The sequence below is a fragment of the Podarcis vaucheri genome (assembly GCF_965113315.1).
Source record: "Podarcis vaucheri genome assembly, chromosome: 16".
Classification (NCBI taxonomy): Eukaryota; Metazoa; Chordata; class Lepidosauria; order Squamata; family Lacertidae; genus Podarcis; species Podarcis vaucheri.
Window position 1 is genome coordinate 1,744,134 of NC_138754.1, and position 14,453 is coordinate 1,758,586.

The 14,453-nt window shown below is 43.8% G+C and overlaps 1 protein-coding gene across 3 annotated transcripts in view; it reads left to right on the forward strand.

Moving 5' to 3' along the window:
* LOC309520387 (hemicentin-1-like) overlaps positions 1-14,453 on the forward strand; it is a 67,139-nt gene that overhangs the window by 33,927 nt on the left and 18,759 nt on the right. For 2 of the 3 annotated variants that reach the window (XM_082202072.1, XM_082202073.1), the window contains 4 exons: positions 995-1,339; positions 1,456-1,758; positions 11,568-11,912; positions 12,030-12,329. In XM_082202072.1, coding sequence (XP_082058198.1) covers positions 995-1,339; positions 1,456-1,758; positions 11,568-11,912; positions 12,030-12,329 — 1,293 coding nt within the window. Of the gene's footprint in view, positions 1-994; positions 1,340-1,455; positions 1,759-11,567; positions 11,913-12,029; positions 12,330-12,873; positions 12,997-14,453 lie in introns of all 3 variants that reach the window. The other variant, XM_082202074.1, reaches the window with a different exon arrangement.

The window sequence follows — 14,453 nt, forward strand, 5'->3', positions numbered from 1 at the left end:
ATACTGGACCGAGGCTGTTTGGGGCTTTCAAGGTCAGCACCAACACTTTGAATTGTGCTTGGAAACTGGGAGCCAATGAAGATCTTTCAGAAGATCTTTCAGTACTGGTGTTATATGGTCTCGGCGGCCATTCCCAGTCACCAGTCTAGCTGCTGCATTCTGGATTAATTGCAGTTTCTGAGTCACCTTCAAAGGTAGTCCCACGTAGAGCGCAGTAGTCCAACACCTAATCTTAACAGAACAGAATTGAAACCTTTAACAGGCACACAAGCAGGAGTACAGTAAGTGTGCATTGCTAAAACACATAGAAGAACCCTGAGCTCACAACTCTTTCTCCTCCTCCACTGCTCCTTGCCTGGAATTACCTTTGTACTTGTAACAATGTCTGTCTCCTATAGGAAAGGACCATGTTAGGATAGCTAGGAGAATGTAATAAATGTTTAACTCAGGAATCCCCAACCTCCAGATGTTTGGCCTACAACTCCCATGACCCCTAGTTAACAGGACCAGTGGTCAGGGATGATGGGAATTGTAGTCCAACACATCTGGAGAGCCGAAGGTTGGGGGTGCCTGGTTTAACTAGAGAGTTGATCAGTTCAAGTGGGTTGATGTACAATTCGGCAACAGTTACGATTAATCGTGGAAATTGTAAACTTCCTTTCATTTAGGTCCCAAATACCTGGGAGACTACTTCCTTCCCCATAGACCATCTCAGCTGTTAAAACCAGCAGAAGGGGCACTCTTGGTAGTTTCACCTTCCTTAAACTTTTGGGGGGAGTCTCAGCCCAGGAGGAAACCTTCTTTGTGGCAGGCTGCTGTATTTAATGCTGTATTTTAAATGATTGTAACCTGCTCTGGAAACCTTATGAAGGAGGATGAATAAGGAGTTAAAAACGTGCTAATTTTCACCTTCTTCTTCTTCTTCTTCTTCTTCTTCTTCTTCTTCTTCTTCTTCTTCTTTGTATGTCCTCCCCCACCACCCTCCCCTCACTAGAAACTTTAAGCCATGCAGTGGGGAATCCAACCCATCAGGTGAAGGGAATCCTGGGAGGATCAATCTTGTTTCCTGCCAATGTATCTAAAGGAATAACAGTGCAGAAAATGGAATGGGACTTCCGCCCCCAAAAGCGTGACCTGAGCTATTGGTGGGGGGAATTCAGCCATTGGAACAGAGACCATCCAAGTCCCACTGGCCGGTTTGGACAACGGCTAGACAGGGTGAATGAGACAACACTGAGGCTCAAAGACCTGGAGCTGGATGACAGTGGAATCTACAATACTCGCATCTGGTTTACTAAGACACAATTTCAAGAACAGCGTTTCAACCTCATTGTTTATGGTAAGGTATTGCTTTCACTGTTTGGCTCATGGAATAGGAACAGCACCATTTCATTACATAGGTACTGGGAAGCATGTGGGACCCGAACCTTATGCTAATTCATTTGTATTCCACAGAGCCAGTGCCAACACCACAGATACACCACCAAGTGGAATCCAAGACTCCAGATGGATGTAATGTGACCTTGAGATGCCACACACCTGGAAGGGAAGATCTCAGTATCTCCTGGGAAACAGGGGATCCACACAGGGCCTTAGGAAAGAGTGTGAATCAGTACCAGGTTTCTGACAATGGCCAGGAGCTCCATATCTGCTTCTGGAACAGTTCTTTGGACTCCAAATTTACCTGCCTGGTCAGCAATCCTGTTGATCAAAAGAGATCCTCCTTTGACTTGCACAACATCTGCCAGAGTGATGAAGGTGAGAAATACATCCTTTCCTACATTATCCAGAGGAGGTGCTTGTGGTGGTGAATACACAGACTGGCCCTTAACATGAAGGATTTGAGGAGATGTGTTTGTATTGATAAATGCTGCTTTTCGCATGCTTGTGAGCAGGATTGGACCATTCACAGAGCTTCTTGAAGACTGATCTGATCCTGTGAATTGCTGCTGCTGCCCCTATCTTCTTCTATTCCTAGCTTAAGACATTGATTCAGGGCAGGCAAGTGTGTCTGACAGGGCATTCACAGACCAAATCATTGCAATACAAATGTTATAGATTAGCAACGCTTGTTTATCTCTTGTTATTTATTCTACTGCTCTCAGCTGAGTGCGAACATGAGACTCCGAATCTTGGGGTCATGAGTTTAAGCCCCATCTTGGGCAAAAGATCACTTCAACACAGGGGGTTGGACTAGATTACTCTAATTGTCCCTTCCAACTCTACAATTCCATGGTTTTGTGAGACTCTGGCGGCTGTTATTAAAATGTTTTGAGAAACTCTTATTGCTCATTACAGGTGGACACCTTCAACTCTTGAGTTGGAGTCCATGGCTTATCTCTTCAGTCATAGTTCTTCTGGTGATAATGGTGATGGTGATGGTGAATTGGATGTGCTGGAAGATCAGATTAGAAAGGAATAGAAGAGGTAGGACCATCTCTATTGATTTTCCCATCTCGCCTGAGATGGGGGCTTCCTGCCAAATATATCTCTTCCTTTATTTTGCCTATTCCAAGTGAGAGAGACTGGTCAGTGCCATGAACTAAATAATGTGTCTCATGTTGTATTCCACAGGTGTTCCCTCTGTGATGCAAGAGAAACGGGATAATATCCGGAGCTCAGGAGCCACCCAGAAGATGGTGATGATGAGGTGAGATGAACAGTGTGCAAAGTAATGATGGAGTGATTGTTATATAATTGCAGTGAAAGCATCTGATACATTTTGGAGGCATTTAATTATTATTAAAGTGGCAATCTCTTATATTTAAAGAAACAAAAACAACAACAAGCAGATTTCAAACAGGCCAGTGACCCGATAATAAATGGCAATCAATGTGGCACAACCTGTCACTACAAACCATCTCTGTTCGTCTCTTAACATTGTCTATCGGTGGCAGTGGACTCCATCACATCGAGCCAAAATAAACTCTAGCATCTCTCCCTTATGCTGGAAAGGCTCATATTTCCATGTATTGTGGAGCTCCATGTTGTAATACTCCTTTTGGGAAAAGGTGTTTCACATTATTTCCAAAATTATGCAGCAATCCCCTCCACCCACAAGCTCTTGCCTTGTTATCATTAGAATCAAATTTAAACAATAACCTTAAATACAGAGACTTTGTATTTTTACTATTATCAGCAGCCCAATTAGGAATCAGCCAATACTGGAAACAACTATAGAAATCACCACAGAAGGGTACTTAAAGGCACTTCAAAGATAGACACTTTTGGCAAGACTCTTTTCCTTCATAAAATGAGACACAATATACTTTTATTCCACCCACAACCTAAGAATCTCTGTGGAGAGGCTACTTGATTTGTCAATACATAAATAAATGTATTGCTTGTGTACTGTCTGGTACATATGAAACTTAATAAGACTGTACCACTGGACAAGTTACTGTAGTTATATGTTGCTCTTGTATTTACTGTACATTAAAACCAATAATGATTAATTGAATTTAAAAAACCAAAAACAGGCCAATGACCCAAACCTCCTGATCAAAAGACCTAACAAATGGATTATGGCACAAGGGGAGGCAGGCAACTTGTGGAAAGATCCTGTTCCCATCAGGAGAACATCCATGCCCAGTTAAAGCGAACATAATTGAACCCTCCCCTCTCCAGCTAGTGAATGGAGAACTCAGGCCTCTGGCCGCAGGGCTCTGCTTCCCACATCCTTCCCCCAGTGAACCCAACAGGATTGCTCTCTCCCCTCACCAGCTGTTCTGGACTCTTCCCAAAATACTCCTTTTATCCTTGATTATTTATCATTGATAATAACTGAGTGCTGGAGAATGGAAATGACATATTTTTGTCAGTTCAAAACTGGCAATTCCACCTGTTCTCTTAGGGACTTAGTTATGGCAAGTTCTCCCATGGAACTAAAAAGCTAGCCCCAAGGAGTGGAACCGAGGTGCAGGGAAGATGCCTGCTTTTAGGCAAATTGGTATATCTTCTTGGAGAACACTGGACTTGGACAGGACTTTAATTTTCTTCAGGGTTCAGGTGGGCCCAAAAGCCCAGAAATTCTTTTAGAAGTTGCATCCCCAGAGTTCCTCCTGTCATATTTTCTCTCCAATGCAGATTGAACACTGAATCCCACAGACCAACTCTGCAGGTTGATTCGGAGAAGGAGGAATTCTCAAGAAGTTCCACACGATCCAGAAAATGCTTTCCTTCTCTCACTTCTTGTACAGTCTCAGAAACAGATCCCTCAGAGACTGAACATTACATGAGAGGTCAGGCACATCTCCAGGAGCCCCTGCTGAGGAATTCACCGAGGGTCCCTCAGGGGACAGACCCATTGCTGATCTCTCAATGCTGCCAGTTGAGCCGGAGCTACAGCCTCCCCAACAGCCTTCAACACTGGCTCCCAAAGTCCCCTGACCAGGCCAAAGAGCAAGATAGAAAGACTTACCCAGTGATTATGGAAGGGGTCTCCTTGAGAGCAAGGAGTTCCAGAAATGCCTTCATTTCCAGCACCAGCCAAGAGAGTCTAAGGCACTCCTCTTCAGCCTCCCTGTTGATGGAAACAGCACTGGAAAGATTGGATGAGTGAAGATACACATCAGGAACAGGGGAGGCGGGGAGATCAAAATCTGCAATGGATCAAGAAATGCATAAAGATCTACATCAGAAAGAAGCATGGGAGCAGCACCTCCTATTTGCCAAGAGGTCCCTGCAGAGGCAACGTTGCAGGCCAACATTGCCAAGGAGATGGAAGAGCTGGCCTCAATGCTGATTGAACACTGCATCCCATACACCAACCTTGCAGGTTGACTCGAACAAAGAGGAATTCTCAATCTGCTCCATACAACCCAGGGAAACTTTTCCTTCTCTCAGTTCTTATGCAGTCTCAGAAACAGAGCCCTCAGAGACTGATGGAACACTGAATACCACAGACCAATGTGGGAGGTCAGACACATCTCCTGTAGCCACTGCGAAGGAATTCATTGAGCTACAGCGTATTCAGCAGCCTTAAACACTGGCCCCAAAAGTCTTGTGAGGAGGCCGAAAAGCAACATACCAAGATTTATCCAGCGGCTACAGTTGGGGTCTCCTTGAGAGCCAGGAGTCCCAGAAATGCCTATATCACCAGCTGCAAGCAGGGTATATAAGACAATCTTCTTGAGCTTCCATGTGGGTGGAAACAGCAGAGGTCTCTGGCTTCTTCAAACCAGGCGCCTTTCCTTTCCTTTCCTTGTTTATTTTTACTATTATCAGCAGTCCGATTTACAATAGCTCGAAACTGGAAACAACCTATAGATTCCATTTGGAATCTGGGTAAATAACATTTTGAATGTGGCTCTATGAGAACGCCTTACATAGCCATAGTTGGGTAATTAAAGGCACTTCAAAAACAGACACTTTTGGCAAGACCTGGCTTCCATTCTTATCCTTTATAAAATGAGACAGAATATACTTTTATTCCATCCACAACATAAGAATCTCTGTGGAGAGGCTACTTGATTTGACAGTACATAAATAAATGTATTGCTTGTGTACTGCATATGAAACTTAATAAGACTGCATCACTGAACAAGTTACTGTAGTTTATGTTGCTCTTGTATTTTCATTAAAACTAATAACAATTATTTGTATGAAAGAAAACAAAAACAGGCCAGTGACCCAAACCTCCTGATCAAAAGACCTTAGAAATTGATTATGGCACAAGGGGAGGCAGAGCCGTGTTTAGCATATGCGGTGCAGGGGGGGGGGAATCCACCCAGCCCCCGAAATTACCATGGTTAGTGTTGGGGTGGCCGTAGCTGTGCACTGCCAGCCATCAGGGGGGCGCAACTCTCCCCCATGCCGCTGCGGGAGAGAGATCATATTTTCCCTACCAGGGAGACTAAAAAGGAGTGAGGCAAATATTTAACAGCAGCAGAGTGCTGTCAACCTCACCCCTCATCAGACTGTGGGATGAGGTGGAGAGTTTTTGAGAAGCTTGAACGTGTGTTTTGTCTTAAGGCAGAGAAGGTCTCCAGGGGTCATGTTTCAAAAGGAGAGAGAGAGAGAGTCACAAGTTCAACAAGTGGGCAGGATCCCAGCTTCAGCCCCACCCATATCCACCCCAGAGTGGCTTGCTCTCCTCTGAACTTCTCAAAATAAGCTGGGCTAGAGACCCTGGAGGCACATTTGCCCAAAGAGACCTTGCCTGGTGTCCACAGGGTCCCATATCCCCTCTCCTACATTTTAGCAAAGCAATTTTAGTTAATTTAACACATTTTGTTTTATTTTCACTAATGTTTGTATTGCTTTGTACACTTTATGATTTATGCATACAAAACTTTCATGCTCTGGTGTGCATACATTTTTCCCAGGACATGCATGTTTGTACATATTAATCACTGGTGAACAGCAAAGCAAAATTCAGACAAGTGTGGATTTCATCTGTCATGGATCCCTGCATTGCAGGGGGTTGGACTAGATGACCCTTGGGAGCCATTCAAAACCCGCAATCCTATGATTCAAACTAAATGTTAAAATCAACAGGGGGTTACTAAACATATACAGTGGTACCTCGGGTTAAGTACTTAATTCGTTCCGGAGGTCCGTACTTAACCTGAAACTGTCCTTAACCTGAAGCACCACTTTAGCTAATGTGGCCTCCTGTTGCAGCCGCACCGCTGAAGCACAATTTCTGTTCTCATCCTGAAGAAAAGTTCTTAACCTGAAGCACTATTTCTGGGTTAGTGGAGTGTGTAACCTGAAGCATATGTAAGCTGAAGCGTATGTAACCCGAGGTACCACTGTACACAGAAAAGGTAATGCCTCAAGTCGTCATAGTGTAAAATAAAAGAACTGCAACTTGTAATGAATTTCTGTCTGGGCACCTGGTGCACATTTCCTGTTTTTAGCTCACAGCTTTCTCAGCCTGGATGACTGTGAAGAAGCTTGTCAGTTACTTCGCACTATTTCCCTCTTAGAAGGAGCTTTGGGGCTGTGCAGTACAGCTTTTCTTATGCCTGAGAATAAAAGCAGGAGCCACGTGATCCTTCTCTCCTTTGGCCCATGGATCTTCTCTTCCCTGGGTAAGTCCCTGGGTAGGAAAAGCTGAATGCATAGGGCAGGCATCCCCAAACTCGGCCCTCCAGATGTTTTGGGACTACAACTCCCACCATCCCTAGCTGACAGGACCGGTGGTCAGGGATGATGGGAGTTGTAGTCCCAAAACATCTGGAGGGCTGAGTTTGGGGATGCCTGGCATAGGGGGACAATCTGTAGGTTTGCTTGGTTATGAAGGGGAAAGTAACTGATAATGCTGAGCTCATCTGGAGAATAGGCCCCCTCCCTGAAAATCCCCCCCCCCATCTCAGGGTCAATGTGTTTTGGGACCTGCTGGGAGCTCACATTCCACTAACAAGAGCCCCCACCCCACCAGACCTTCTCCTTTCCACCACAGCTTTCTCATTCTGGCCCAAACTATCATGGTGGCTGTTCATGGACCCAAGGGGTGGGGGCGCTGGCCAGATGAGGCTGGGGACATGGAGGAGAATCCCCAGAGGGACCAGCTAGCCTGGGACAGATCCTGGGGAGCTCAATGAGCCTGCCAGAGGGAGGATCCTAGAAAGGTCTGGAGAAGAATATGGGAGCCAGCTGCATGCCATCTTCCTCTCCCCTCTGAACTGTATTTAAGCCAGTTATTCTCAGTTAACGCTTATGTTGCTTTGTATTTATGTACTTAAGCTTGGATTTTTTTTGAGGGGGCGGTATTTACTGTCATATTCCATATTCCATACATTTGTACTTCCAATGCTCTGTCTTTTCGTGTTGTGAATGTTTGCTGTGAGCCCATTGTGGAAGGGACACGTATAGATAAACTCAATCAATCCCAATCAAGAGGGAAGTATCTGAGACAACTGATCTTGGTTACTAGCACCCAGTTTCTAGTGAGGGTGGGGCAATGCCAGAGTGACCTTTGTTCTTTGAGCTCAGTTTGTAGAATAATCTATGCATATGACGAAGGCAGAAGTTAGAGAGCACCACTGTAGCCTATGATAGGTCAGGTCATTGCTTTTTTCCCCTGGGGGGACTCAGGGGTGCACATACCCCTAAACATTTTGTGAATCTTTGTACTTTTGTCCATTTACTGTCTTTATTTTTCCTGATTTGAACTATAAAAAGGTGATTATCTTGAGTCAAAATAAGAGTACACCTAAAAAAATATTTTTAAAAAAGAAAAAAGCACTGGGTAGAACCAACTAATTCTAGTTCTCTCACTGCCTGCCCTACTGAGAGCTACTAAGGAAGAAGGGTCAAGTGGGAGGCTAGTAGAAAGTAAAAAAGGAATACAGGTGGGGAATGGTCAAGGACAGGTGGACGCTATCCTAAGGGAGGGAACAGTCTCCACTCCTGGGATGTGTTTCTGCACATTTGCAACTGTTTGTCTTCTTTGCAAGGGTTTAGCTGCAGGACTCTGAAAGGTTGTGGTCTCCAAATGCTGGTGAGAATCAAACACCTATTCTTAACAGAAACCTTTAACAGGCACACAGGCAGGTGTATAACACACAAGGAAGCACCCTGAGGTCACACATCCCTCCTCCTCCTCCTCCCCTGTTTCTTGCTTGGAATTACCTTTGTACCTGTAACTTCTCTGATCCTTCCTGGTATATAAGGGGAGGAACAAAGAAAGTGAGCACAGATAGCCTTGCTGGTATAAAGAGGAGGATCTGATCTGCTGGTAAGCGAGAGGACAGACGGAGCTGACGTTGTGTTCACAGGTTCACGACTCTTGTGAATAAGACCCTGTACTCAGTATAGGATGGATGAAACGGCTTATTTGAGAGCACCTCTCCTGTGCAGACAAACGAAGCTGTCCTTCTCAGGGTAGTGAAACAGATGACTCAATGCCCACAGGCAGGACCTGAGCTCAACAGCAGCAAGTCTCCCCATCTGCGAGTCCCAGAAACCACCGGTCTGGTGCATGACTGCCACTCATGCCTCCTTGCACCTCTGGAGAGATACGATGGTGGATTTTTCTTGCAGAAGGCCTCTTCTTCAGACTATTGCTCTACTCTTCCTTGGGTAAGGTTTTCACTGCTTTCTTTCTCTCTCTCACTCACTCACTCAGAAACCACAAGTAACCCACCTATATGCATTGTTATGAAGAGATAAATGTTTGGCAATATTGGTTACTAGCACTCAGGGTCTCCTCTCCCCATCTGGACCCCTCCCAGAACACCCTCGCGGGCTTCAAAGGAAGCTCCAACAGAACACTTTTGAGAGTTCAATTGTATGAACAATGTGATATTTGTTACTGAGCTGAAATTGGGGTGGGACAATTTGTGTGTATGATGGTGGTGATCACCTCCCCTAAAGGTGTGGAGTGGAATGGAATAAAAGCACAGGATATGGTGACTGCAGGTTGACCTCATCTCTAGGGCAGAAATGTTTTCCTGCGAGATATTTTCCTATGATGTGTCAGTTTTTCACCAACACAAAATAAATGTCAGTTTAGAGCAAACTGTTAATTAGAGGAGCCAAGCAATGAGCAGGAAAAGGCAACTGGGGATCTTGGTGGAACAAAGTCAGTTTCCCCAAAATTTGACCAGTGGGCAGCTTTGAAAAGATTTAAATGTTTAATCGATTGCTTTAGATACAGATGACGTTCAGACCTCACAATATTTTATTTCTAAACTGTTTACTTTTTAAAAAAATAATTATGGGCCAATTTTCTGTCTGAGTTTTTCTGGATCCCAGTTCCTGGGACACCAGGACTTGGAATGTAACTTTGGACGTGTAACAACTTCCTTCTCTTACAGTATAAAGGGCCACGTTGCCTTGACAGCTAGGAGAATGCAGTAAATGTTTAACTAGAGAGAGTTGGGCAGTTCAAGTGGCTCAATGTACAATTCAGCAACAGTTAAGATTAATCTTGGACATTGTAAACTTTAATGGATTTTGGTCCCAGATACCTGAGAAACTACTTTCTTCATCATAGTCCTTCTCAGCTGTTGAAACTAGGGGCACTCTTGGTAGTTTCACCTTCCTTAAACTTTCGGGGGAGTGTCAGCCCAGTAGAGGACCTTCTTTGTGACAGGCTGCTAAACTGTAGATGTCCCTCCCCAAAGAGTTGCACCCGGCACCTGCAATGCTGAAGAGTCACCTCTTTACCCTACCATTGACACCTGCAATATAATTTTCATTTTCTTATTTTATAATAAAATAAATAAATATTTTATAATATTTTTAATAATTTATTATTAATAACAATCCAATATAGGCCACATAACTACAATACCAAATCATAATTCAATAAAAAAATTGAATTGTCAGATTCCAAATTAAACATTTTGGTTGACTTCCCCTGTTCTGATTTTAGGAGATTTTCAGGAGATGCCGATTCCTTGTTCCCACTCCTATCCACTTATTTGATCCAAATAATATAGGTCCGATGTTGATCCTTTATTTTAACAGCCACTGGTGTGTTGACTTTCATTTGGATTTAACTGTTCCATATCCTTTAATTTGGAAGAGGAGTTTATATCTGGTAACTCTGTGTGGAACTGTTGTTCTTTTTAACATTCGACCTCCCTTTCTTGTTGCAATCAATCATTTTTGGCATCCCCCCCCCACATACTCCAAGGATTCAATATTACTGTGTAGTGACCTTTCACCATCTTGCTTCTCTTAAAACCGAAAGTGGTATGACGTCTGGCCATTACTCCAGCCTGACTTACAGCTTTTAATTTCTTTCCCATCCAATAACAAGCTGATATCTCAGCAACACCCTAATAAATCAAAGTTCAAGTCCTCCATAGGAGGGTGTTGCCACAGAACATCCCAATATTTCCCACACAGTTCCATTCTTTCAATTAATCCATAAGCATTATAAAGTTCTTATTGATTCCCTCTTGCAGTCCATTAATAATTGCAATCCATTAATAATCACAATCCATTAGAAGATAATTTTCTTCTTCAGTGAAGAGCTGCCAAATCATAAAACAGCATAGTGAATACATAAAAGAGAAAGCAAAGGCTTCTTTCCACCACATACCAGTCCAAACACAATGAAAATCTTCTCCGGATCGAGACCTTGGCACTCAGTGGCTGATACATTTAGCAGGTTAACTTGCCTCCTTCTTCCAGAACATGCCTGTTTCTTAAGTCTGAATTCTGATATATCTTAAAAAAACAGAAGAATCTCCGCTCATGGTGACAGCATTGGAGAGTTTCCGATGCACGCAGTGCTATGCACTCAGCATCCCTCCCCCCCCCCGCATTCTGTAGGAGCAGGAGGCAGGTATCAGACAATCTGTGAGTGAGAGCTCTCCCCATCCCCCGACGCTGGAGGAGGGGGCATTGCAAGGATAATTACTCTCAAATTACCCTTAATTGGCTGCATGCCCAGGGTCTGCTATCATTGGAACTGCTGTTCACCATGGTGGCAAAACCGGAAGTCCTCTGCAAAATAATTGCTAGGACCCTCCCTATTACATTTTAAGACTGCATTTTAAATTGCTGTGACCTGCTCTGGGACCTCATAATGGAGCTAAAAACAATAATAATACTAATTTCCACCTTTGTTTGTATCTCCTCCCCCACCACCCTCCCCTCGCTAGAAACTTTAAGCCATGCAGTTTGGAATCCAACACATCAAGTGAAGGGAATCCTGGGAGGATCAGTCTTGTTTCCTGCCAATGTATCTCAAGGAATAACAGTGGAGAAAATGGAATGGGATTTTCTACCACAAAGGGGTGGCCTGGGCTTTTGGCTGGGGGAATTCAGTCATGGGAAACTGGAGCACCCAAGTCCCACCGACCGGTTTGGACAACGGCTAGACATGGTGAATGAGACAACACTGAGGATCAAAGACCTGGAGTTGGATGACAGTGGGATCTACAATACTCGCATCTGGTTTACTAAGACACAGTTTCAAGAACAGCGTTTCAGCCTCACTGTTTATGGTAAGTTATTGCTTTCATTGTTTGGCTCATGGAGTAGGATCAGCACCATTTTGCAACATAGGTGCTGAGAGGCATGTGGGACATAAAAATTCTGTTGCTTTCATTTGTGTTCCACAGAGCCAGTGCCAACACCACAGATACACCACCAAGTGGAATTCAAGACTCCAGATGGATGTAATGTGACCTTGCGATGCCACACACCTGGAAGGGAAGAGCTTAGTATCTCCTGGGAAACAGGGGATCCACACAGGGCCTTAGGAAAGAATGTGAATCAGTACCAGGTTTCTGACAATGGCCGGGAGCTCCGTGTCTCCTGGAACGCTTCTTTCAACTCCAAATTCACCTGCCTGGCCAGCAATCCTGTTGATCAAAAGAGAGTCTCATTTGACTTGCTCAACATCTGCCAGAGTGATGAAGGTGAGCAATATAGCCTTTTCTTCATTATCCAGAGGAGGTGCTTGTGGTGGTGAATAGGCAGACTGGCCCTTAACACGAGGGATTTGAGGAGATGTTTTTGTATTAATAAATGCAGCTCTTCACATGCTTGTGAGCAGGATGGGAGCATACAGAGAGCTCATTGAAGACTGATCTGATCCTGTGAATTGCTGCTACTGCCCTCATCTTCTCCTTTTCCTGCTGTATGGAATGGATTCAGAGCAGTCAAGTGTGTCCGACAGGGCATTCACAGCCCAAATCATTGCAATATGAATGGGACAGATTAGCAACACTTGCTTATCTCTTGTTATTTATTCTACTGCTCTGGGCCAGGTGTGAGCATGAGAATGTGAATCTCGGGGTCATGGATTCACCCCACCTTAGGCCAAAGATTCCTAAAATGCAGGGGGGTGGACTAGATGACTCTAGTTGTCCCTTTCAGCTCTACAATTCTTTGATTCTATGATAGTCACTCTGGCGATTGTTATTAGAGTATGTTTTGAGAAACTCTTATTGTTCATTGCAGGTGGACAATTTGGACCCTCGAGTTGGAGTCCATGGCTTATCACTGCCCTCATAGTTCCTCTGGTGATAATGGTGATGGTGAATTGGATGTGCTGGAAGATCAGATTAGAAAGGCATAGAAGAGGTAGGACCATCTCTATTGATCTTCTTCCCATCTCACCTGAGATGGGGGCTTCCTGCCAAATATACCTCTTCCTTTCTTTTGCTTATCCTGAGAGGCAGAGACTAGTCAGTGCCATGGACTCAATAATGTGTCTCATGTTGTATTCCACAGATGTTCCCTCTGTGGTGCGAGAGGAAGGGGAGAGTATCCAGAGCTCAGGAGCCACCCAGAAGATGGTGATGAGGTGAGATGATCGGTGTGCAAAGTAACGATGGGGTTATTGTTTTTATCTACCAGTGAAAGCATCTGATACACCTGGGAAGAATTTATTACTTACATTATTATTATTAATGTTGCATTCAGTTATTCTTTTCTTCAAATTTTTTTAATTGATTGATTGATTTTAATTTTAATAAAATTATTTCTTCAAAAACCTAATTCTCTTAACATTGATAACTGACTTCCTTGAATCCCCTCTAACTGAATTTCATTATATCAGCTTTATAACAGTTCTCCAAGTTCATATTTCTAATAATCTTAACTACTTTCATTTACTAACTTCTTCTCCTTTATTAATATTCTAATCCTTAATATTTACTACCCCGTAACCTTATACTACCCCTAAGCCTATTTGTAACTCCCAAGGATTTTCTATTTATCTTATATTACAATATTTAGCTCCAAAAAGTCCAACATCTTCATCTGCCATTCTTCTATTGCTGGTATTTCTTGCAATTTCCAGTTTTTGGCTAATAAAAGTCTTGCCACTTTAGTTGCATACAAAAACAATCTAGCATCTTTTGGGGGCAATTCCGCATTCTGTTGTTCTTAAAGAAACAACAGCAACAGCAAGAACAAGTGGATTTCAAACAGGCCACTAACCTGATAATGAATGGCCATCAATTTGGCACAACCTGTCCCCACGAACCATCTCTGCTTGTCTGCAGGAGGCTTCTCTTAAAATTGTCTATAAACACTAGCATCTCTCTCTTATGCTGAAAAGGCTGCAGAGAGAGAGGCTCATTTTTATGCATGGTGAAGTTGCACTTTGGTCTACTCCTATTGGAGTTCCACATTATATAACTCTCACTATACAGTATATAAGTGTCTGGTGACTTCTGTTTCAGTATATCTGAAGAAGTGTGCACACACATGAAAGCTCATACCAATAACAAACTTAGTTGGTCTCCAAGGCACTACTGGAAGGAATTTATTTATTTATTTTGTCATTGGTGTGAGTGGTTCATTGCGCCAGGGCACTGGGCTCTCTGGGGCGCCGTAGCAAGTGGGGGAGCTGTGCGGCGTTGCCTGAAGCCTCTCCTTTCCCTGCCAGCCTGCCAGCTGCACCGCACCAACTGGCACCCTGGCTGCAGGGCTCTGCTGCCCAAATCCTTCCCCCAGTGAACCCAACAAGATTGCACTTTCCCCTCACCAGCTCTTCTGGACTCTTCCCAAAATACTAATTTAATCATTGATAA